At 44.1% G+C, this 26,386-nt stretch overlaps 1 protein-coding gene across 1 annotated transcript; it reads right to left on the minus strand.

The window, feature by feature from the left end:
• Positions 1 to 242: 242 nt before the first annotated feature.
• LOC109555968 (glutathione S-transferase Mu 1-like) lies at positions 243 to 9,335 on the minus strand. Its single transcript, XM_019956894.2, has 8 exons — positions 9,229 to 9,335; positions 8,879 to 8,954; positions 8,373 to 8,437; positions 7,717 to 7,798; positions 7,517 to 7,617; positions 6,777 to 6,872; positions 6,578 to 6,688; positions 243 to 753 (listed from the first exon to the last, which is right to left on the minus strand). The coding sequence occupies exons 1-8, from the start codon at positions 9,262 to 9,264 to the stop codon at positions 664 to 666; spliced, it is 657 nt and encodes a 218-aa protein (XP_019812453.2). The 5' UTR covers positions 9,265 to 9,335; the 3' UTR covers positions 243 to 663.
• Positions 9,336 to 26,386: the final 17,051 nt, after the last annotated feature.

The following is a 26,386-nucleotide window of genomic DNA, read 5'->3' on the forward strand; positions in this document are numbered from 1 at the left end:
TCCCCTTCTGCAGAGATCTGATGCTAAGGAACAGAGGTACATGAAGTGTAGATAGAAATGAACAAGCAATCATATAACCTACTCATCCCAACAGTCTACCCCACCCCACCCCACCCCACACACCCATACCCATCCATGGAGCCCTGCAGTGGACAAGAGGGGGAAATAGACACCCACACACACCCAACACAGTCAGTCATGACTCCAGGAAGCCCCGAGAGAATAAGATAAGACACGGCAGGTGTGATTAAGGCTTTATTGGGCATCAGTCAGGCTGGGCAGGAACCACACTGGGAAGCATGGACTGCACACCAGGCCAGGTCTGGTCTTTAGGGCAGCACTGGGAGCTCAGAGCAGAGCCCCGTGGGCCAGGGGCCTGGCTGGGCTGCTCACAGCAGAAGTAATCATGGAAGGGAAGGATAGTCTGGGTGGCTTTAATGCAGAAGGGATCATGTGGGGTGGGGAAGAACTTTGCTCAAAAATAGTGGGAAACTGAAATCTTTACAGTAGGGATGGAAAGGGGTGTGGGAGGGGGATAAGGGGGCCAAGAAGCCATCTAGAGTGAACAGAAGGAAAAAGAAGAAGACAGATGGTTCTGCGGGCAGGAGGTCCACCTGGTCTCCAAGGCACTGGCTCCTCACGCCCATCTCCTGGTTGTGGGCACTACTTGTTGCCCCACACAGCAAGCTTCAGGAACAGAGGGCCTGGGAGGAAGCGGCTGGACTTCATGTAGGCAAAGATCTTCTTCAGGCCCTGAGGGTGGGAAAAAGAACACCAGGCCTCAGGTCTGCTGCCCCACTGGAACCCAGGCAGCTCTCCCCAAGTTTGGGACCTGGGGTACAGCCCTTCCATGTGGGAGTCAAATGTTGGGGCAAAAGATAGTCTTCTGGGGTCCCCAGCTCTGGGAAGTTAACTCTTCCAGTTTCTTATAATTCATCTGACATCCAGACTCACCACATACAGAGACTCTATACTGTATTAGGTGCTACATATCCACTAGACATGATGACATAGGTTCAGAATCTCTACACGACTCCCCTGCAAGATGGGTTCTACTGAGACCATTCATCAGAAGGGAAACTGAGGCACTCAGAAGATAAGCACCTCCCTCATGATCACATCGCACATAAGTAATATGGCTAGAATGTAGCCTGCTCAGTCTCCCTCTCCATTCTGAGTCTCTCTGCTGCACCCCCTTCCCCATAGCTGAAAACAAGGAGGTTCACTCATCATGCACTTACACAAACAGTTAAGTGACCCTCAGGGCAGTTGCTCACCAATAGTGCCTACAAGGGAATTCAGGATGGGAAAAAACAAGATGAAACTTTCTGTGTTTTGGATACATGGTCCCTAGATGGTTAAGATACATAAGTTCCAGAAAGAATGAAGTGGCTGGGCCAAAGCAGAAACAATGCTCAGTTTTGGATGTATCTGGTGGTAAAAGCAAAGTCTGATGCTTTTAAGAATAATACTGCATAGGAACCAGGAACGATAGGTCCATGAATCAAGGTAAATTGGTTGTGGTCAAGCAAGAGATGGCAAGATTACACATCATCTTAGGAATCGGTGAACTAAAATGGATGGAAAAAGGAGAATTTAGTTCAGATGACCATTATATCTACTACTGTGGTGAAGAATCCTTTAGAAGAAATGGAATAGCCCTTATAGTCAACAAGACTCCAAAATGCAGTACTTGGGTGCAATCTCAAAAACAACAGAATGATTTTGGTTCGTTTCCAAGACAAACCATTCAATATCACACTAATCCAAATCTATGCCCCCACCACTGATGCCAAAGAAGCTGAAGTTGATTAGTTCTGTGAAGACCTACAACACCTTCTAGAACTAACATCAAAACAAAACAGTCTTTTTTCATCATCAGGAATTGGAATAGAAAACTATGAAGTCAAGAGATACCTGGAATAACAGGCAAGTTAGACCTTGGAGTACATAAATGAAGCAGGGCAAAGGCTAACAGAGTTTTCTCAAAAGAACAAGCTGGTCATAGTAAACACCCTTTTCTAACAAACCAAGAGACAACTCTACACAAGGACATCACCAGATGGCCAATACCAAAATCAGACTGATTATGTTCTTTGCAGTCAAAGATGGAGAAGCCTACACAGTCAGTAAAAACAAAACTTGGAGCTTACTGTGGCTCAGACCATCAGCTCCTTATTGCAAAATTTAGGCTTAAATTGAAGAATGTAGGGGAAACGACTAGGCCATTCGAGTAGCACCTAAATCCACTCCCTGATAATTATACAGTGGAGGTGATTAATAGATTCAAAAGATTAGGTCTGGTAGGCAGAGTGCCTGAAGAACATGGATGGTGGTTCATAACATTGGACAAGAGGCAATGACCAAAATCATCTGAAAGAAAAAGAAATGCAAGGAGGCAAAGTGGTTGTCTGAGGAGGTTTTACAAATAGCTGAGGAAAAAGGAGAAGTGAAAGGCAAAGGAGAAAGGGACGGATATACTCAACTGATTGCAGAGCTCTAGAGAATAGCAAGACCTATTAAATGAGATAAGGCCTTCTTAAATGAACAATGCAAAGTAGAGGAAAACAATAGAATGGGAAAGAATGGGAAAGACTAGAGATCTTGTCAAGAAAATTGGAGAGATCAAAGGAACATTTCATGCAAGGAAGGGCACAATAAAAGAAACAGTAAGGACATAACAGAAGCAGAAGAGATTAAAAAGAGGTGGCAAGAATACACTGAAGAACTACACAAAAAAGGTTTTAATGACCAGATAACCACAATGGTGTGGCCACTCACCTAGAGCCAGACATCCTGGAGTGTGAAGTCAAGTGGGCCTTAGAAAACATTACTACAAACAAAGCTAGTGGAGGTGACAGACTTCCACCTGAGCTACTGAAAATCCTAAAAGATGATGCTGTTAAAGTGCTGCACTCAATATGTCAATAAATTTGGGACAAACTAATCAGTGGCCACAAGACTGGAAGAAGTCAGTTTTCATTCCAATCCCCAAATAGGGCAATGCCAAAGAATGTTCAAACTACTGTACAATTGCACTTATTTCACATACTAGCAAGGTTATGCTCAAAATCCTTCAGGCTAGGCTTCAACAGTACGTGAACCAAGAACTTCCAGATGTAAAAGCTGTCTAGACAAAGGCAGAGATCAAATTGCCAACACTTGTTGGACCATGGAAAAAGCAAGGGGGGTCCAGATAGACATCCACTTCTGCTTCATTGACTGTGTGGATCACAACAAACTGTGGAACATTCTTAAAGAAATGGCAAAACTAGACCACTTATCTATCACCTGAGAAACCTGTATGTAGGAGAGTTAGAACCTTAGATGGAACAACAGACTGATTCAAAATTGGGAGAGGAGTAAGACAAGACTACATACTGTCAGCCTGCTTACTTAACTTACATGCAGAGTACATCATGAGAAATGCTGGCCTGGATGAATGACAAGATGAAATCAAGATTGCCGGGAGAAATATCAGCAACCTCAGATAAGCAGATGATGCCACTCTAATGGCAGAAAGTGAAGAGGAACTAAAGAGCCTCTTGATGAGGGTAAAAGAGAGAGTGAAAAAGCTGGCTTGAAACTCAACATTCAAAAAAATAAGACGATGGCATCCAGTTCCATTGCTTCATGGCAAACAGAATGGGAAAAAGTGGAAGCAGTGACAGATTTTACTTTCCTGGGCTCCAAAATCACTGTATATGGTGACTGAAGCCATGAAATCAGAAGATGTTTGCTCCTTGAAGGGCTTCTCTGGTGGCTCAGATGGTAAAGAATTCACAATGTGGGAGACCTGGGTTCCATTCCTGGGTTGGGAAGATTCCCTGAAGAAGGGAAAGGCTACCCACTCCAGTATTCTTGCCTAGATAATTTTATGGACAAAGGAGCCTGGCAGGCTATAGTCCATGGGATCACAAAGAGTCAGACACAACTGAGTGACTTCCACTTTCACTTGCTCCTTGGAAAGAAAGCTATGATAAACCTAGACAGCATATTAAAAAACAGAGACATCACTTTGCCAACAAAGGTCTGTTTGGTCAAAGCTATGGTTTTTCCAGTAGTCATATATGGATGTGAGAGTTGGACCATAAAGAAGGCTCATCACCAAAGAATTGATGTTTTTGAACTGTGGTGCTGGAGAAGACTCTTGAGAGTCCCTTGACCTGCAAGGAGATCAAACCAGTCAATCCTAAAGGAAATCAACCTGCAGTATTCATTGGAAGGACTGATGCTTACGCTGAAGATCCAATACTTTGGCCACCTGATAGGAAGAACTGACTCATTGGAAAAGACCCTGATGCTGGGAAAGACTGAGGGCAAGAGAACAGGGCAACAGAGGATGAGAAGGTTGGATGGCATCGTTGACTCAATGGACATGAGTTCAAGCAAATTCTAGGAGATGGTGAAGGACAGGGAGGCCTGGTGTGTAGCAGTTCATGGGATTGCAAAGAGCCAGACACAACTGAGCAACTGAACAACGACACTGTCCTTAAGTTGTGAGGGTTTTTTCCAATTGACACTTGGTCATAAGAGTATTTGTTCTTCTCATTCTCCAAAATTATTCTCTTTCTCAGAAAAGGCTCCTAGTTGCAAGGGTTTCCACAGAGAGATAGGTCCTAGCAAAACAAAAGTGTTCAGAAAGTACCCAAGCAACTTGCAGAAGAGACCACATTTCACCCAATTATTCAGGAAAACATGGATGAAACATGATAGGAGGGTTGAAGCAATAAGACTAGGCTAGGCCAGACTCTAGTTTTTCCACTTAAAAGACAGAGACCAATTGCCTGGACTGGGACCTGAGCCCACTCTCACTGGGCCTCAACCTACCTCATCCTCAGTCCTGCTACAGCCAGCCAGGCAGAAACACTCAAGTGTACCTGTGCACCATCTTCCCAAGACAGACAGTGCCCAACAGTTCCCAGGATTCCAAGATCTAGGACTGCCTATGCCCCACAGCCCAGGGCCCAACAGGCCACACTGCAGGCCACATCTGTCCCCATCCTCCCTGCTGGGCAGTCACCCCAGCTCTTGCAAAATTCTCAAGGCGACAAGCCTTGGACCAGAACCAGAGCTGATGAGAACTAGCTGAGAAAGCAAATTTCATTATAGACGTGGGCATACAAAACAGATTGTAGACTGAAAAACCTCTTGGACAAGAGCTTCAAATTCCGTATCTGCCACAAAGCAGACTCTGTTGCTCTCCAGTTGGGTGAATGATGAGCTGGGAGGTGAGGTCAGGCTGTGCGCCTCCAGCCCTAAGGTGGCTCCACCCACACCATACAGCTCAGGCATCCTATAGTTCTCCAGCTGCACTGAGCCCCAGACGCAGGGCACCAGGACTGTGTGACATCTGTATCCCACTTGTGCCTGACACAGTGTCTCATACAGGGGAGAGGATCAGATCAGTGAATGTGACTTAAAATGAAAATACTAACCCATCTTTCAGACAGAATCTGGAGTAATGGGAAAGAAGACAGGATGGGAGATGAGGAGGGAAGGAAAGTGCCCACCAAATGAGAAGTCAAGATAAAATCCTTGTACAGGACATCTATATTATGTTAGCAGAAATGTTATGTTAGTCACTCAGTCATATCTGACTCTTTGGGACCCCACAGACTGTAGCCCCCCCAGGCTCCTCTGTCCATGGAATTCTCCAGGCAAGAATACTGGAGTGGGTAGCCATTCCCTTCTCCAGGGTATCTTCCCAACTAAGGGATCCAACTGGGGTCTCCCACAGTGCAGGCAGATTTTTTACCATCTGAGTCACCAGGGAAGCCACCAACTACAGCTCTGAGAATCTCAGAACAACAGGCAGAGACTCAACTGCTGCAAAGCCCTTTGGAGATGAGGAGAAAATATTGTCTGTCTTTTTAGTCTTTGATATCAATCCTACTGTGTCTCACTCTACTAATGCCAGCTGCACATCATTTCCTGAAGGTTCTGCTTCCTCCACACTTTCCAGAGCTGTCAACACAGTCATGAAAGGGACCTGAGGTTTCTTTTTCCTACAGGAAATGAGGAGCCACTGATGCTGCCCATGGAAGTCAGACGCTCTGACTGGGAGCCCAGCACAGCCTGCTCTGGTTCTGTGACCTGCAGAAACTACTTGTCCTTTCAGGTTGACTCCTTATCTGTAAAATGCAGAGGATAATTTTTCTACCGTGTAGTAATGTTATAAAGATGAAATTTGACACAATATATGTCATTGCTGAGCAGAGATTCTGGCATAAACCAAGTTCTCCATAAATGCTATTCTTCATTGTAGTTCCAACTAGGAAATCATCCAGGCTTCCCAGGTGGCACTAGTGATAAAGAACTCATCTACCAATGCAGGAGATGAAAGAGATGCAGGTTCGATCTTTGGACTGGGAAGATCCCCTGAAGGAGGGCATAGCAACCCACTCCGGTATTCTTGCCTGGATAATCCCATGGACAGAGGAGCCTGGCAGGCTACAGTTTGTAGGGTCACAAAGAGTTGGACACGACTGAAGCAACTTAGCATGCATACACCCAGGAAAGCATCAGGAAAAGGTGGGGGAAGAGACATAAATACTAGGGGGATCATGGGAATGACCTCAAAACGGGTGAGGAAATCTTTGAGGTTTGGGAATTCATCCAGGCACCTGGGCTCAAATACGCGTTGCAAATCAAGGATGTCATAAGCCAGGAAATCCACATAGGTGAGCTGCAGGAAGACAAAGCATGAATGTGCACCAAACTCTCAACCTGGGGAAAAATGACAGCTCTCCCTCCCCAAAAGCCATCCCCCTTACCTTGTTCCCTGCAAACCAATACCTCTTCCCCAGAAAAACTGAGAAGAGCTTCATCCTTCCAGGAATTTCCTTCAAGTAACCAGGTTTCAGTTTCTCCTGAGACACAAAACAGCTGTCACTGCCTTCAGACAGACTCCCTGGCAGACAGCAGGCCTCCCAGGCCTGTGTCTGATCCCAGCTGTCAGGTGAGCAGCCATGTCCCCTGACTGCACCTGGGGCAATTCAACCCACATGTCTTCATCAGACTCCTATGGGTACCACCTCCCACCTGCGAGAGGCGATGGGAAGACAACGGGCAAAACCACACTGTTCATGAACATGTCACCACTCAGCTCCAGACACCTGCCCTGGGTCAGACCAGCAGTGCTGTGAGACCTGGCGGAGCTCGGTCCTCAGACCTCAGGCCAATAAACAGTAGAATGACTAGGAAAAAAGTCCTACATTCCAGTTTGGGAGTGAGAAATGGTGTAGACGCCTGAGCAGTTTCTGGACAGTTGGAGAGAATCTGAGAGGCTGAAAGACAAGAGGCAGAGGAATAAAGTCTGACCCTGGGCTGCCTACTAGGCACCTGTATTTATGCCAGAGATGTCGAGGAGGAGACACTGGGTTAACAATGTAAACACCTGTCTAGGAACTGAATTTCCACCCAGAGGAAGCTGGAGTCTTTCCTAAGATTCTCTAGTGTAGAGGACTGTGTCCAGCGTTTCAAACCCTGTCCAGTCCAATGTGAAAGGACTCACAAAGTCAGGGCTGTAGCAGATCCTGGCCATGTGCAAGCGGACATCCATAACCTGGTTCTCCAATAAGTCCACTCGAATGTTCTCCTCCTCTGTCTCCCCACCTGTGGCCACACAACAGAGACTCACCCTCAGCATCCCACCCCAGTCCAGCACAGGACATGGCCACCTGTGCCCCTGCCCCCAACCCCATGCCCACTCACACATGTTGTGCTTTTGAGCGATATGGCGAAGGATGGCATTGCTCTGGGTTAGCTTGTGAGTCCCATCAATTAAGTAGGGCAGCTGGAAGAACAGGGCCTGGTCACTTGGGCCACCTGCATCTCCTCCCTTGCATTAGAGAAGAGATGAAATCTGGCACTCACAGAGCCTGGCCCACTGCAGACACTAAACACTGCTGCTGCTAAGTCGATTCAGTCGTGTTCGACTCTAAGCGACCCCATAGATGACAGCCCACCAGGCTCCCCCATCCCTGGGATTCTCCAGGCAAGAACACTGGAGTGGGTGGCCATTTCCTTCTCCAATGCATGAAAATGAAAAGTGAAAGTGAAGTCGCTCAGTCGTGTCCGACTCTTAGCGACCCCATGGACTGCAGCCTACCAGGCTCCTCCATCCATGGGATTTTCCAGGCAAGAGTACTGGAGTGGGGGCCATTTCCTTCTCCAGCAGACACTAAATGATATGTTGTAAAACAAAGGGATGAGTTGGGACACAGAGCATCATGGAAAGGCAGAAAACAGAACCAGGAAGCTGAGAGACAGAGCAGAAGGCACCTGTTCCTGAAACCTCTAAGCCAGGAAAGGAGATGGATGGTGACACTGTCCACTCCCCCTCCCAGCACCCCAGTCCCTGCACCTACATTGGGGAAGTCCAGGCCCAACTTGGATTTTTCATTCAGCCACTGGCTTCTGTCATAATCAGGAGCTGTGAAAAAGAAGATGCAATGAAACAACCTCCCAGGAATCCAACCCTCCTTTCTAGGGGGACCCAGCAAGGAGTAGAGGCAAGACCCCCCTGAACTGGTGGATCTGGAATCTAAACCACTAATCTCACATGGAGCTTTGAGGGGAAAAACCAACTTAGAAACTTCTTGAAACTAGGTGAGTAATCCTTACAAAGGCTTCAGGTAAGCACTAAGCGGAGCCTGTGCCAATGGCTGATACAGGACCCAGCTGTGGGCTCTCATATCCTTCCTTGGAGGCCAGCTGCATCCTAAAGGGTTCGGGAAGTGCAGGTCCCTGCTCCAGCTGGGCGGGCTGGAGGGGAGGACGACAGACGTGAACAACAGGGGTCAGAACACGGGATGCTTGGCACCAAACCAGCATGAGTTGGGCAGAAGTCAGGACATGATAAGGATGCCATTACCGTCCCCCATCGTGTACTTCTTTTCCTTATAGTTTGAGTCTGTGTACTCCAGGAGCAGGCGGATGGCGTGGGCCAACTGAGAGAGATGGCCAGAGGGAGAGCAGATGTCAGGTCCTAACTTCCTGACTTTCTGTGTTCCCACAACCTCAACACCAACCCCCACCCACACTCCCGCGCACAAGCCCCGCTAGAGAAAAAAGGGCAGAGGAATAGGACTTCGGGCTTGGCTCTACCAAGCTCTGAAGAGGAATATTCTAGTGAAATCAATCCCCATTGCACAGCATTTCCCACCCGCAACCCTCCCTACCCTGCCGGCCTCCATCTTTCCCGCCCTGGTGACCCCAGCTCACTCCGCGGATGTCCCAGTAACCCAGGATCATGGTCATGGGGCTGGTTTCCGTGCTGAGTGGAGACACTTCACAGGGGCTGGACTGGAAATTTATCCTCTGATCCGGCGGTGAAGGCGCGGCGGAAGCACCCGCCCCTCTTCTAGGCCCCACCCCCAGCGCGGCCCCCAACTCCTCGAGGCCTTTCCCAGATGCAGCCCTCCGCAAGCGAAAATGAGACCTATTTCCGCCTCAGAGCCAAGGGGTCTCCAGAGACATGGTGCGGGCTCTGGGATGTCAAGAACCCCCGGGTCGGGCCCACCTGGTTCCTGATCCCAGTCAGATCTCTGCTAAGTCGGTGGAGTTGGTGGCACGCTCAGGAAACAAACCGGAATCAACAGCAGCAAGGCTCTTCTGCCTTCCCTTCTCTCTCAGGAACCGCTTAGTTTTGCCCTTGGGCTTCAGATATCCCACGAGCTCTGGGGAGCTCTGTCCACTAAGTTTAGGCCAAGAGCAGGTGCCCCTCAAATTGAGGGTTTAATTGGCTCCTTTCACAGGAAGAACAGGACTCCAGGCAATCCTAAAGCTCCTCAGTCAGTTACGATCCCTAACAGCCTCAAGTCTTGAAAGAAAAGCCTATCACTGGGATAGGAAGAACCACCCAGGTCAAGAAAACCCAGTCAAGAAAACTGCCTCAGTGCCCAGGCCCTTCCCTGCTGTTCTAAGAGTGAAACTGATCAAATGTATATTAACCAACTGGTTTATGGTTTGGATTATGAATCTAAATCCAGAACCAGGCCAGCAAAGATATCAAAGTGCAGTCCAGAAATATCCTAACTGCCAGCTAGATGTCCCTCACATGATACAGTGATGGGGAGAATGGTGGTCACAGAAGGAATGTGACTGAAAGGGGAAGAGCTGTCCTCGGAGTAGTCAGTCTCCTCTCTTGTAGCAGAGAGTTGCCAGAAGGGGTGGCAGTCAGGAACCTGAAGGACGGTGCACAGGACCGCGGTCAGAGTGGGCCCAGCACACCCTCAGCTGCCCAGGTCCACAGATTGCAGCCCTCATCCTGCCTCCTGACCCCTGTGTAGTTCTGTGTATGAGAGGATGGTTCAAGTGTCCTTTGAATTCTCTCTGTGATATAACCTCCAGAAAACCAGCTTCTACCTGTCAGTGTTCTTCTTGGAAGTTTGAAGACTATTTCAAATTTAGGAGAATAGGACATAAGTTGGCCTGTGTTTCCTATTCTTTGTTTAAAGAGTATTACAAATTAGTGGATATATGAAAACAGATGAGAAGAACATTTAAAAACAAATGGGTCTACAAGTTAAAACACAAGGTTGAGGGACTTCCTGGGTGATCCAGTGGCTAAGACTGTATGCTCCCAATGCAAGGGGCCAAGGTTTGATCCCTGGTTGGGGAACTAGATCCCACATGCCAAAACTAAGAGTTTGCATGCCACAACTAAAAAAAAAAAAGGATCCCACATGCCACAAAGAAGATCAAAGATCCCCCATGCCGCAACTAAGACCCAGTGCAGACGAATAAATGAATATTTTTTTTAAATAATTCAAGGTTGATGTACTAGAAAAATAAGTTAAACTATGTAACACTTTGTTCAGATTGAACTAAGTGAACCAGGTATTCAATAAAAGTTTCAAAACACCAAGGGGTTGAGGATACAGATAGACTTTATCTAATTCACATTAAATCACTGAGTGTGCACATCTCTGCTAAGTTAGGGAGAAGGGAGAGTGTATCAGCAGAGACCAGCAGAGCTCAGTCCCTCTATGTCTGTCTAGTCCCTACCCTGTAAGTCTTCAGGGCTCAGCTCTGGGTGCAGACTCAGGATGCGGCTCATGTCAGGTAGATACCCTGGTAGGTTTGTCCCCAGGGAGATGATGGTGGCCATGCAAACACAAAAGTGCTGGCCCTCTTGAAAATGATATGTTTCATAGCACATTAAGGAGTTGCCATTCTGGGTTTTACCCATCTTGAGCTTAGAACAGAAACATGACTAGATTCCATGAGGAAAATGGCTGTTTCAAATGAACAAAGAGAATAATAACATTTAAAGTAGGTAAAGCTGATACTATAATATAATGTAATTTGTTCATCTGTCCTTCATTCCTTTTTTTGCAAGAAACAATCATTGTGATCCTGTCATATAGTAGCCACGAGAGTAAGGCAATCCTGGGTAATAAAGGCTGAAAGTCATCTGGGAAATAAAGGAAGGAATTTTTAAGTATGGAAGAGATTTTCAGTGTTCAAACACCGAGGGGCGCTGAGAGGGAGGGAGCTTGAAGGCAAGAGAAAGAGGCCGTGCCTGCTGGAACAAGGAACTGGGGATACAGGGATGGGCCCCAAGCACAGGCAGAAGACGCAAATCCTGCAGGAGGAGGAGGGGGGCTGGCAGAGAAGGCTCTCAGACTCAGCCTCCAGGCCCAGGGGTCCCATTGGTGGGTATGGAAGGCAGTAGGGGGCAGGGGGACTCGGGAAACTGGAGAGGGGGCTGAAGGGCCTGGTGCAGCCAGTGGTTGCCTCGCTGATGTTCAGTGTCAGTGTGGCTGTGTCTTCTGGATTTACATGTGCTCTTGTTTGACTGTAACATGTTGACAAGTTCTAATATTTTAGAGAATACTGTTCAGGACATCAAAACATATAGTGTCCAATATCCAGTCAAGAAGTCCAGCCTCTGGTCTCCTGCATGGCCTTCCATAATTTCTTCCAGCTCTACTATTGACCTTTTGAATTCTCTAGTGAATTAACAGAAACTATATGTGAAATAGCCTCAGAATACTAAATTATACAGTATAAGTGAATACAAACAATACAATTAAAATGTGCCCTAGTTGTTAATTTTTTTAAGACTTGGAAATAGTCTGTGTAAGCTTAGGATATCCAAGATATAAAGAACATTTTTTAACCTGAAAATAACAAAATGAAAAAACCCAGTGACAGTTTACTGCCAAATTGTATGTCTGACAAATTTTTACTACTTGCTCATATTATTTTCAATAAGGAAAAACAGATGAACGGGTTTCAGGAATTTAGCAAAGGAACCAAGTTCAAAGTGAAAATTATGGAAAATAAACAATGCTAAGAACAAAAATTCCACATTTAAAAAATGTTTCTAAAACCCTTAGTTAATTGTCTGAAAACATTAGTAAATCAATATAACAGTAGTCTAACAACAAAAACAAAAGGTTTTACATGATAGTAAAAATCAGGACTGAGGAAGATACCTAAAAATTAGTCAAACAATTTCTAAAGGTGGGGGAAATCTCTCTCAGGTAATGACTAATTAATGTTACAAACAAATGGAACAAACATACACACATCAAAACATGTGCTAAAGAAACAAAGATTCCAAATGAATAATAGCATTATAAAGAACAATAATAACCCAAAAGGACACTTGGTCCTTGGGAATTTTTTTGGTAATTTTTCAAAACTTTCTAAACAGAAATGCAATACAGAAATTGTCACAAACTGTAGACAAGTGTGGCCTGAATACCCTGAAAGGACAACACAGGTGAGAACAATGATAAATCACTGTCACTTATGAACCTAAACCCAAACATTAGCAATGACAGCTTAGAGCACAGAGGGTGGTGGTCTGGTACAAAAGGCCCATGTGCTCATAGGGAGCATTTGAGAAACAGAGAAGACGGAAGGAGAGGGAGGGGAGAAGGCAGAGAAATCAAGTGTGGAAAGTTAGTATTGGGGTCTACACAAGTTCTTTGTACTTTTGAAAATTTTCTAAAAGTCTGAAATGTCAAAGCTTAAAAATAATTTACCAGATGATCTAGGACATACATGGATATATTATTAATCAGAATAGAAGTTTCATCAAGGAAGACTGACCTTATCAACATGTGTTGCATTCTGATTTTCCTTTCTTCTTTTTTTTTAAATTTATTTTTATTATTTTTGGACATGTAGGAACTAAAAAGCCTCTTGATGAAAGTGAAAAAGGAGAGGGGAAAAGTTGGCTTAAAGCTCAACATTCAGAAAACAAAGATCATGGCATCCAGTCCCATCACTTCATGGGAAATAGATGGGGAAACAGTGGAAACAGTGTCAGACTTTATTTTTTGGGGCTCCAAAATCACTGCAGATGGTGACTGCAGCCATGAAATTAAAAGACACTTACTCCTTGGAAGAAAAGTTATGACCAACCTAGATGGCATATTGAAAAGCAGAGACATTACTTTGCCAACAAAGGTCCGTCTAGTCAAGGCTATGGTTTTTCCTGTGGTCATGTATGGATGTGAGATTTGGACTGTGAAGAAGGCTGAGTGCCGAAGAATTGATGCTTTTGAACTGTGGTGTTGGAGAAGACTCTTGAGAGTCCCTTGGACTGCAAGGAGATCCAACCAGTCCATTCTGAAGGAGATCAGCCCTGGGATTTCTTTGGAGGGAATGATGCTGAAGCTGAAACTCCAATACTTTGGCCACCTCATGAGAAGAGCTGACTCATTGGAAAAGACTCTGATGCTGGGAGGGATTGGGGGCAGGAGGAGAAGGGGACGACAGAGGATGAGATGGCTGGATGGCATCACTGACTCGATGGACGTGAGTCTGAGTGAACTCCGGGAGTTGGTGATGGACAGGGAGGCCTGGCGTGCTGCGATTCATGGGGTCGCAAAAGAATCGGACACGACTGAGCGGCTGAACTGAACTGATACACTTCTATATTTATTTATTTATTATTTTATTTACTTCTGGCTGTACTGAGTCTTCGTTGCTGCTACAGGCTTTCTCTCATTGCAGAGCTTCTCATTGTGGTGAGCTTCTCATTGTGGTGGCTTCTCTTGTTGCAGAGCACAGGCTCTAGGAGCATGGGCTTCAGTAGTTGCAGTAGGCAGGCTCTGTAGTTGTGGCCCTCAGACCCTAGAGTGTGTACGCTTTAGTAGCTGTGGCACACGGGCTTAGTTGCTTCTCAGCATGTAGAATCTTCCCTGACCAGGGATTGAACCCATGTCCCTGCATAGGCAGGTGGATTCTTATTCACTGCACCTCCAGGGAAGTCTGATTTTCTTTTCTTTTTAAATGCTAGCCTCCATTCACTACATCATTTGTCTTCCTTTGAGGCGGAGAGTGATTCTTTCCCTTAGGGGATATTTTCAGTGTCTATGGACACTTGTGATTATCACGACTGGGAAGTGCTATTGGCATCTGATGGGTGAAGAGTTGGGATGCTGCAAAAACCTCAATATGCATAGGACAGCCCCCCACAATCTAAAATTACACCATCTAAACTGTCCGTGGTACTGAGGTTAAGGTATTCTAGTCTACGACCATAGGTCAAAACCTGCAGCTGGTTTTCCTCCTACTGCCCTGGCAGGAGGAGCCAGAGCACCCACGAGCCTGGTCACAGACTGACAGCAGGAAGGGCTATCTGCAGGGACAGCCTGAAACGACCTGCTCTGGGGGCTGTCTCCGCGGGCACCGGGCAGCAGATCAGGACAAAAGCCCAGGACAGCGGGGCAGAGAATGTGGTGCTGGGCTGGCAGCCTGGGCTTCACGGGTGCAGAGTGTGGTGTGGGGTTGCTCTGGTTGTCAGACAGTGGCTCATGCGGAGCTCCCCAAGGTTCATTCCAGGGCCACAGCGCTGACCTCCGCCAGGACAGTTAATTCTCCAGGAGCTGCTGACATGGCTACATGGGAAGAACTGAATGGATTGTTAAACCATGTCCACCAAGGGGCAAGTTTGGGGGAGGTCTTTGGTGTGGCTCTCACAGCACAGCCCTGCTTAGGTGCCCACTTAGACTGGGGGAGCTGGGTCAGGTGGTCATCAGGACACCCCTGTCTGAAAAGCAGTGGCGTGCTCAGGAGAAGCCATGCTCCCCACAGCCAGGTGCTGGGGTCCACAGCTCCTGTGACAGTCTAAAGGCCATCTTCCTGCCCTGGGCCAATGGGGTGGCCCTGCAACAGAGGTGGAGCAACCCCATTACACCAAAGGTGAAGAGCTGAGACTGACCAGCAGTTTCTGGGGGCCCTGCTGGGAACTGACCTGGCCCCAAGGAGAAAGGGAAGAAGTTAAAAGGAAAAAAACTGTCCACATGACTGAGAAAGACGTACAGAAAATTCTTACAAGTTACTGCTTTAAAAATAAAATATAATCCCCTAAGGAAAGGAAAATGAAGAAAAATCCACAGAGGAAAACCTAGAAAATGGACCCCTGTAGCTAATGAGGAGCCAAATAAAATGAAGCTAGGCAGTTATGATGGACCTGGATTTCAGTCATGTGCTCTGTTTTCTTAGAAAACCACAAGCAAAATCTACAAGGATGCCTGTTTTTGCAAAAGGTCCTATCTTAAAAAAAAAAAAAAAAACACCCTAGTAGGAAGCTCGAATGACAACCAATCATTGAAAACAATCTTGCCATCACTCAGCCAGGATTTGTGGCTGCAAGGACCATCCGGTCCCATTACAAGTCTCTCAAACTATGGTTTCTGTGGGTTTTTTTGTTTGTTTGTTTACAAAAATTACTCACTCCCTCTCCCTGTGCCCCGCCTCCCAACATATTTTCTGTTCCAGCCGAAGACTGAATATCCTCAGTTTGCAAACCTTGAGAATAAAGCTGTCCTTTTGCTTCAAGATATTCCTGATTTTTCTCTGGGGGTTATTTCTATTAAGGATGACACTGGCAACTCACGATGTCTAGACCAGGATCCTCTCTGTTTTTAACACCCTCATAGGGTGACCACAGTTGAATATGTCAGCACCTAATGACTACCACACATGGATATCAGTGATGGAAGTAACCATAGAAACAGCTCCTTCTCCATATTTTACGTACCACTCAAGGCCTCCTAGAGACACTGATGCACACACATCAGGTGGGCAAAACATGCAGGCAGACATGTTTGTGACTTGCTCTTTAAAGGCTTTAAAACAGTCCCTATGATCAAGGAGACTGACCAGTAGAAAAAAGGACCTCTTCTCTCCAAACCTCCTTAGAGTTCTATTATAAGATACCTCAGCCAGTCCAGTTTGATAGAGGAGACTTCAAAAAAATGGGGTGCTTTAGCTTTTTATATTATGATTAGTTTTACAAACATATTCATTGATTATTATAATTATATATTTATTTATAATTACATATTTATTTGCTATGTGGTAAGAAGTGCAAAATAAAACCACAAGTAGTTCCACTTTGCCTATGAGAAAAGGTTGTGACTGCTGCCACCTCATCTATGATCCAGAATTAAATAAATCGTGGATGAACAAAGTCAAACAGCACTGGACACAGGGAGATTCACAGACAGGGATTCATTCATCAGCTGTAAACAAGCACAGCCAATAAACACCAAAAGTGGAAACATCTTATGGTGGAAAACCATAAGATATGATTATGAGCCCATAAAACTAGCATCAGATGAAATTGTGACACCCCAACTGCCTAAGATACTGCAGAAAGAAGTCCACATGCCTTGCTGGGGGCACCATCATGTAAATTACTCTCTCTGCAGAGCAATAAAATAATCTACTATCAAAGCTTAAAACCGTTCTCACCCTTTGCCTTCTAGTATCTGCTTGGGGATCTACCACATAAAGGAAATAAGACAAAGGAAAACTTTAGTTTAAGATAATCCTATAGTGTGGTAAAAAAAAAAAAAAGGTAAAATATTAGAAAACCCCACATGTCCAACAGTGTGCGACTGACAAGCCAAATTGCACTTTATCTGTTCGAAAGAATGAAACATATCCAGTAAATACTCAGTAGTATGTGGACAGGCGTATGGCCAATAAGTATAGATTTAAAGGGAAATGTTAAAGGAAAAGAAGAACCTAAGGATATATGTACACAGGTAGAAGTGAACATAGACAAAACATCCTCTGACATAAATCATACCAACATTTTCTTAGGTCAGTCTCCCAAGGCAATAAAATAAAAACAAAAATAAACAAATGGGACCTAATCAAACTTACAAGCTTTTGCACAGCAAAGGAAACCATTAAAAAATGAAAAGACAGCCTACAGAATGGGAGAAAATATTTGCAAATGGTGCAACAGACAAGGGCTTAATCTCCAAAACATACAAATAGCTCATACAACTCAGCAACAACAACAACAACAACAAAAAACAACCTGATCAAAAAATGGGAAGAATACTTTAACAGACATTTCTCCAAATAAGACATACAGATGGCCAGTAGGTACATGAAAAGATGCTCAACATGACAAATTATTAGAAAATTGCAAATCCAAGCTACAGTGAGGTACCATCTCACACCAGTGAGAATGACCACCATTTAAAAGTCTACAAAAAAAAAAAAAATGGAAAAAAAAAAAAAATAGATGCTGGAGAAGGTGTGGAGAAAAGGGAACCTCCTACACTGTTGGTGGGAGTTTAAGCTGGTGCAGCCACTATGGAAAACAATGTGGAGATTCCTCAGAAAACTAAGCATAGAGCTACTCTATGATACAACAATACCATTCCTGGGCATGCACCTGGATAAAACTGTAATTTAAAAGGATACCTTCACCCCATGTTCACAGCAGCACTGTTCACATAACTAAAGTATGGAAATAACCCAAATGTCCATCAGCAGAAAAATGAATAAACAAGATGTGGTATATATGTATTCCACATACATATATACCTAGGATTATATAAACCTAGTCCTACGGGTCTCTGCCTAGGGCTAGGAGGAAGAAAAACTCCACTCTGAGGTCCATGCTCTGGCTGAGGCCTTATGGGACCTATATTTTGAAAAGAGCTGTGGCTGTCTGCCCCTCCGGTGTGCCTAGCAACTCCCCCCAGCCCCAACCCAACCGGGGGTCTCATGCCTCACACTGCCTTCCATCAACATCTTAAAGTAACAACTGTGCTGAGCCTGTAAACAACACAGCTTTTCTGGGCCACCTCAACAGGGTCTTGGCATGTCCTTGGAGGGGCGTGGGTCCTCTCAGGGCTCAGAACCCCTGCAGCCTGTTTCAGACACCTGGGGAGCTGGCCTCACTGCCCAGCCCACCCCAGGGAATGAGCCCCACTCAGGCAGGAGGCCAGGGGCCCCGAGGCAACTCTGGATTTCCCCTTTCAAGCAATGATAGGGAGCTGTCCAGAGTGGGCCACAATAGTTTCAAAATCCCGAGTAAAAGCTAATAGCATTTGGGAATCTCACCGTGGTACTGCACCTCTGTAACCTGGGACCAGCCACAAGCAAATGGGAGGAAGAAGCTGGGATGAGGATGGGGAAAATGAAATAATGCCATTTGCAGCAACATGGATGAACCTAGAGATTAGCATGCTAAGTGAAGTAAGTCAGAAAGAGCAAGACTAATACCATATGTGGTATATAAAATATGGCACAAATGAATCGATCTACAAAACAGAAACACTCAGACAGAGAGAACAGACTTGTGGTTGCCAACGGGGTGAGATGGGGAGGGAAGGACCGGGAGTATGGGATTGGCAGATGCGAACTGCTATATATACAATAGGTAAAAAACAAATGCAATAGCACAGGCCATTATACTTGATATACCTTGTGATAAACCATAATACAAAAGAATCTTTTAAAAAAAGACTGTTTTTTACACAACTAGGTTGTGTATAATTGAGTCACATTGCTGTACGGTAGAGACTGGAACACCTTTGTAAATCAGCTATTGTTCAGTCGCTCATGTTGTTCATGTCCAACTCCTTGTGACTCCATGGACTGCAGCACACCAGGCTTCCCTGTCCTTCACTGTCTCCTGGAGTTGGCTCAAATTCATGTCCATTGAGTCATAATGCTATCTAACCACCTCATCCTCTGCTGCCCTCTTCTCCTTTGCCTTCAATCTTTTCCAAAATCAAGGTCTTTTCCAATGATTGTCTCTTCATATCAGGTAGTCATAGTATTGGAGCTTCAGCTTCAGCATCAGTCCTTCCAATGACTATGCAGGGTTGATTTCCTTTAGGATTGGCTGGTTTGATTTCCTTAAAGTCCAAGGGACTCTCAAGAGTCTTCTCCAGCACCACGATTCAAAAGCATCACTTCTTCAGTGTTCTGACTTCATTATGGTCCAACTCTACATCCATATATGACTACTGAATAGCTTTGTCTATAGGGAGCTTTGTTGGCAAAGTGATGTCTCTGCTTTTTAATACACTGCCTAGCTTTGTCATAGCTTTCTTTCCAAAGAGCAAGCGTCTTAATTTCATGGCTGCAGTCACTATCCACAGTGATTTTGGAGCCCAAGAAAATAAAATATGCCACTGCTTCCACTTTTTCTTCACCTATTTGCCATGAAGTGATGGGACTGGGTGCCATGATCTTAGTGTTTGAATGTTGAGTTTTAAGCCAGTTTTTTCACCTACCTTTTTCACGTTTTCCAGAGGCTCTTTAGTTCCTCCTTACTTTCTGCCATTAGAGTGGTAACAGCTGCATATCTGAGGTTGTTGATATTTCTCCTGGCAATCTTGACATCCAGCCCAGCATTTCTCATGATATACTCTGCATATAAGTTAAATAAACAATGTGACAATATACAGCCTTGTGTTACTCCTTTCCCAATTTTGAACCAGTCAGTTGTCCCATCTAAGGTTCTGTTTCTTCTTGACCCAAATACAGGTTTCTCAGGAGACAGATAAGATGGTCTGGTATTCCCATCTCTTTAAGAATTTTTCACAGTTTGTTGCAATCCACACAGTCAAAGGCTTTCAAGTAATCAATGAAGCAGAAGTAGATGTTTTTCTGGAATCGCCTTGCCATCTCTGCTGCTGCTGCTGCTAAGTCGCTTCAGTCGTGTCCAACTCTGTGCGACCCCATAGACGGCAGCCCACCAGGCTTCCCCGTCCCTGGGATTCTCCAGGCAAGAACACTGGAGTGGGTTGCCATTTCCTTCTCCAATGCATGAAAGTGAATGATCCAACAAATGTTGGCAATTTGATCCCTGGTTCCTCTGCCTTTTCTAAAACCATATTGTACATCTGGAAGTTCTCAATTCATGTACTCCTGTAGCCTAGCTTGAAGGATTTTGAGCATAACCTTAGTAGCATGTGAAATGAAGGCAACTGCACAGTAGCTGGAACATTCTTTGGCATTTCCCTTCTTTGGGATTGGAAAGAAAACTTATCTTTTCCACTCCTTTAGCCACTGCTGAGTTTTCCAAATTTGCTGACATATTGAGTGCAGCACTTTTGCAACATCATTTTTTAGGATTTTAAATTACTCAACTGGAATTCCATCACTCCACTAGCTTTGTTCTCAATAATGCTTCCTAAGGCCCACTTGACTTCACACTCTAGGATGTCTGATTCTAGGTGAGTGACCACACCATCGTGGTTATCCTGGTCATTAAAACTTTGTTCATATAGTTTTGTGTATTCTTGCTGCCTCTTCTTTATCTCTTCTGCTTCTGTTAGATCCTTAGCATTCCTGTCTTCTATCATCCTTGCATGAAATGTTCCCTTGATCACTCCAATTTTGTTGAAGAGATCTCTAGTCCTTCCCTTCTATCGCTTTCCTCTACTTCTTTGCACTGTTCATTTAAGAAGGTCTTAAATGGCAACCCACGTCAGTACTCTTGCCTGGAGAATCCCATGGACAGAGGAACCTGGTAGGCTACAGTCCATGGGGTCACAAAGAGTCGGACACGACTGAGTGACTTCACTTCACTTCACTTCACTTTATCTCTCCTTGGTATTCTCTGGAAGTTTGTATTCAATTGGGTATATCTTTCTCTTTCTCCCTTGCTTTTCACTTCTCTTCTTTCCTCAGCTATTTATAAAGACTTCTCAGATAACCACTTTGCCTTCTTGCATTTCTTTTTCTTTGGAATAGTTTTGGTCACTGCCTCCTGTACAGTGTTACAAACCTCTGTGCATAGTTCTTCAGGCACTGAATCTGCTTGCCACCTCCACTGTTAATCATAAGGGGTTTGATTTAGGTCGTATCTGAATGGTCTAGTGGTTTTCCCTACTTCAATTTAAGTCTGAATTTTGCAATCAGGAGTTCATGGTCTGAGCCATAGTCAGCTCCCGGTCTTGTTTTTGCTGATTGTATAGAGCTTCTCCATCTTCGGCTGCTAAGAATATAATCTATCTGATTTCAGTATTGACCATCTGGTGATGTCCTTGTGTAAAGTTGTCTCATGTCACTGGAATAGGGTGTTTGCTATGACCAGCATGTTCTCTTAACAAAACTCTGTTAGCCTTGGCCCTGCTTCCTTTTGTACTCCAAGGTCAAACTTGCCTGTTACTCCAAGTATCTCTTGACTTCCTGCTTTTGCATTCCAGTCCCCTATGATGAAAAGGTCTTTTTTTTTTTTTTTTTTGGTGTTAGGTCTAGAAAGTGTTGTAGGTCTTCATAGAACCAGTCAACTTCAACTTCTTTGGCATCAGTGGTTGAGGCATAGACTTAGATTACTGTGATGTTGAATGGTTTGCTTTAGAAACGAGCCAAGTCATTCAGTCATTTTTGAGATTGCACCCAAGTGCTGCATTTTGAAGGCTACTCCATTTCTTCTAGGGGATTATTCCCCACAGTAGATATAATGGTCATCTGAATTAAATTCTCCCATTCCCATCTATTTTACTTTACCTATACCTAAGACGTCGATGTTCAATCTTGCCATCTCCTGCTTGAGCAGGTCCAATCTACCTTGATTTATGGACCTAACATTCCAGGTTCCTTTGTAATACTGTTCTTTCCATAATTGGACTTTACTTTCACCACCAGACACATCCACACCTGAGCATCCTTTCCACTTTGGCCCAGCTGCTTCATTCTTTCTGGAGCTATTAGTAGTTGCCCTCTGCTCTTCCCCAGTGGCATATTGGACACCTTCTGAACTGGGAGGCTCATCTTCTAGTGTCATATCTTTTTGCCTTTTCATACTGTTTATGGGGTTCTCGCAGCAAGAATACTGTAGCGGTCTGCCATTCCCTACTCCAGTGGACCATGTTTTGTCAGAACCCTCCACTATGACCCGTCAGTCTTGGGTGGCCCTGCACAGCATGGCTGATCACTTCTTTGAGTTATACAAGCCTCTTTGCCATGATAAGGCTGTGATCCATGAAGGGGAAAATCAACTATACTTCAACCTAAAAAATTAAATTAAAAAAAAAAGCACTCTTTTCTGTTCTAATTTTTGTCTATGTAGGTATGTAATCAGATCTGAGTTCTTAACCTCTCTAGTATCTAATGATGCTAAGCACCATTTCATATGCTTATTGGCCTTCTGGATATTCTTTTTTAGGAAATGCCCATCCAAGACTTGGGCCTTTTTTCATGGATTATATTTTTAAATAAATGTCCTTTGTTGATTTGCAATGTTTTCTCCCAACTGAATGTTGCCTGAATACCATACCCACAAAATCAGCAGCTACTTACGTATGGTAGGACAGTTTTTGGGGACTCCTGAGATACTAGAAACTTCCTCTTAAGCAGACCACTGGGCAGTGTGATTTGAAATTCCTTCTAGTGGATGCAATGCAGAGAGAGGAGCGGTGACTGGTAAATCATGGTGGAGAAAACTTGTGCTTAAAATATTCATGGAAGGGTGTAATGGAAAAATTTTTCACCTGTGGAGGTTAGAGAACGTCATTGGCTTTTATGACTTAAACATTATGTCAACAGAACAGCCTATTTTGTGATCTGTCAAACGTGGATTGTATATCTGCTTTAATCTTTAAAGAAAAGAATGCATCTACAGATCAAAATGCAGTAACTGTGGTTCAGGCATCCAAAATGGAGCCCTATGGCCATTGTGGATATAATTTCAGATATGTTCCTGTGCTGCTGCAAACTTCTTCTCTGAGCAAGATCAGACTCTAGGACACTAGCCCTGCCAGCTGCAACCTTATGTTCTCAAGGTCTCCCCTCACAACTATGCAACCATTCTGGATCCAAATCAAGCCTTGCTTAACAAGCACCCTTACTTCTTGCCAACTTCAATTATAATTCTTCACAAACAACTTACATAATTTTGTGGGGGTTTTTTTTTGCCCTTATAAGCCTCCCTTATTTTGCAGTTTGGAGGAACACAATTCAAGTGCTTCTTGAATCTGTGTTTCCTGGGCTAAATTTCTCAGTTTGCCTCAAAGAAAACTCTTTTCTGTTATAGATTGGATTGTTGATTATTTCCACAGACATTACTTGGCAGAGTCAACAAGATATCTGAAAATCTACCTGAGGGCACTTGGAGTCTATGTGGTAGACTTAGTACAGCACTTGGTACAGTGCTCAGTACTAAGCTTGCGCCTTCTGTGTCCCCCTTCCCTGAGCCTTATAGAGCACTTCAGGTGCTTCTGGGAGCTCTTCCTGATATCTGGACCTCCTTATGGTAACTTTATTTGAAATCTTAGGATAATTTCACTTAATAAGGATTATTATTTGAAATCTTAGGATATTAAGACTTGAAGTCTTTAAGTTCTGCTTTGTTTTGTCTGGGCTTCGTGGCTTGCAGGATCTTAGTTCCCTGACCAGGAATCAAACTTGGGCCATAGCAATGAAAACGCCAAGTCCTAACCACTGGACTGCCAGGGAATTCCCAAGACCTGAAATCTTAATAGGGTAGTAGTACATTTCCTAGATTAAAGTAACCTATGAGGAATCTATAAGCAAGAAAGGTCTAGAAGAAATTTTCGCACATTTCCACAGTGAAATAAGCCTAGGAAACCCTAGGCAGAAAAGCCTAGAAAAAAAATCTGGACTGATTTACTAGGCAAGAAGCTAGAATTGATTTCTTAGCAGGAACCTAGAAGAAATCCAGAGACAGGAAAAGTCTAGAATGAGCCTTGGAATGAATTGATCTGATTGACTTTTTTTTTTTTTTTTTCAGTTTATGAAAATCACCTGTATTTCTAAACACTAACAACAAATCATCAGAAAAAGAAATTAAGAAAACATTTTCATTTACAAAGCTTAAATGGTGATTGACTTTTTTAAAAAATATGGCTTAAAATTGGGAAGATTTGTACTTTATAAGAAAATGAGAAATTGTATTTCTAAAGTCTGTCAAAATTGTGTTTCTGAAAGCCTTCCTAAATGAGCAATGCAAAGAAATAGAGGAAAACAATAAATGGGGAAGACTAGAGATCTCTTCAAGAAAATTAGAGATACCAAGGGAACATTTCATGCAAAGATGGGCAAAATAAAGGACAGAAATGGTATGGACCTAACAGAAGCAGAAGATATTAAAAAGAGGTGGCAGAAGAACTATACAAAAGTTCTATACAAAAGAACTATACAAAAAACTATACAAAAGAACTATACAAAAACTATACACAGAAGAACTATACAAAAAAGATCTTCACGACCCAGATAATACAATAGTATGATCACCTAGAGCCAGACATCCTGGAATGCAAAGTCAAGTGGGCCTAAGGAAGCATCACTACAAACAAAGCTAGTGGACGTGATGGAATTCCAGTTGAGCTATTTCAAATCCTGAAAGATGATGCTGTGAAAGTGCTGCACTCAATATGCCAACAAATTTGGAAAACAGCAGTGGCCACAGGACTGGAAAAGGGCAGTTTTCATTCCAATCCAAAAGAAAGGCAATGCCAAAGAATGCTCAAACTATCACACAATTGTACTCATCTCACACACTAGCAAAGTAATACTCAAAATTCTCCAAGCCAGGCTTGGAGTACGTGAACCAGGAACTTCCAGATGTTCAAGCTGGATTTAGAAAAGGCAGAGGAACCAGAGATTAAATTGCCAACATCCGTTGGATCGTTGAAAAAGCAAGAGAGTTCCAAAAAACATCTATTTCTGCTGTATTGACTACACCAAAGCCTTTGACTGTGTGGATCACAACAAACTGTGGAAAATTCTTAAGAGATGGGAATACCAGACCATCTTACCTGCCTCCTAAGAAATCTGTATGCAGGTCAGGAAGCAACAGTTAGAACTGGACATGGAACAGACTGGTTCCAAACTGGGAAAGGAGTACGTCAAGGTTGTATATTGTCACCCTGCTTATTTAACTTATATGCAGAGTACATCATGCGAAATGCTGGGCTGGATGAAGCACAAGCTGGAATCAAGCTTGCCAGGAGAAATATCAATAACCTCAGATATGCAGATAACACCACCCTTATGGCAGAAAGAACTAAAATGCCTCAATGAAAGTGAAAGAGGAGAGTGAAAAAGTTGGCTTAAAACTCAATACTCAGAAAACTAAGATCACAACATCTGGTCCCATCACTTCATGGCAAATAGATGGGGAAGCAATGGAAACGGTGAGAGACTTTATTTTTATGGGCTCCAAAATCACTGCAGATGGTGACTGCAGCCATGAAATTAAAAGGTGCTTTCCCCTTGGAAGAAAAGCTATGACTAACCTAGACAGCGTATTAAGAAGCAGAGGTATTACTTTTCCAACAAAGGTCCGTCTAGTCAAATCTATGGTTTTTCCAGTAGTCATGTATGGATGTGAGAGTTGGACTAAAGAAAGCTTAGTGCCAAAGAACTGATGCTTTTGAACTGTGGTGTTGGAGAAGACTCTTGAGAGTCCCTTGGACTGCAAGGAGATCCAACCAACAATCCTAAAGGAAATCAGTCCTGAATATTCATGGGAGGACTGATGCTGAAGCTGAAACTCCAATACTTTGGCCACCTGATGGGAAAAACTGACTCATTTGAAAAGACTCTGATGTTGGGAAAGATTAAATACGGGAGGAAAAGGGGACAACAGAGGATGAAATGGTTGGATGGCATCACCGACTTGATGGACCTGAATTTGAATAAGCTCCAGGAGTTGGTGATGGACAGGGAGGCCTGGCGTGCTACAGTCCATGGGGTCGCAAAGAGTTGGACACAACTGAGTGACTGAACTGAAAGTCTACCAGCTCCGGGGCTGGCAGCTGCCTGCTAGAACTCCAGCTGGCTTTGTGTACAATTGGTACACAGCCAATACCTGAAAGTCCTTATCTTGCCCCAAATTGGCCAGGATAGGGTTCTTTCATCATTCCCAAACTGGTTTTTTGTTTCTGAAATTAGAGAAAAACATTTACAGATTCCGAACTTGAGGGAACAGAAGTGCTCCCAAGAGAAAGCTTGTGATTATAATTCTTACCAAGTCCTGAGACCTGTAAACACAGCCCATATTGCCTGAAACAGCAGCCTTGGGTCCATCAGTAGAACCTAAAAATGAAGAAAAAAAGGGGAAAGAGTTATAGGTCTTTCTTTAAATTCAAGGTGTAAATGAATTATTCCAGCTTATAAATTAGTG

The sequence above is a fragment of the Bos indicus genome, chromosome 3 (assembly GCF_029378745.1).
Source record: "Bos indicus isolate NIAB-ARS_2022 breed Sahiwal x Tharparkar chromosome 3, NIAB-ARS_B.indTharparkar_mat_pri_1.0, whole genome shotgun sequence".
Lineage (NCBI taxonomy): Eukaryota > Metazoa > Chordata > Mammalia > Artiodactyla > Bovidae > Bos > Bos indicus.

Bases quoted from the DNA above. Each gene is read 5' to 3' on its own strand.
- LOC109555968 (XM_019956894.2), bottom strand. From the start codon at position 9,264: ATGACCATGATCCTGGGTTACTGGGACATCCGCGGA. The intron at 8,955-9,228 runs GTGAGCTGGGGT...CATCTCTCTCAG, and splicing joins GTTACTGGGACATCCGCGGA to TTGGCCCACGCCATCCGCCT. The intron at 7,799-8,372 runs GTAGGTGCAGGG...CTGTTCTTCCAG, and splicing joins TGGGCCTGGACTTCCCCAAT to CTGCCCTACTTAATTGATGG.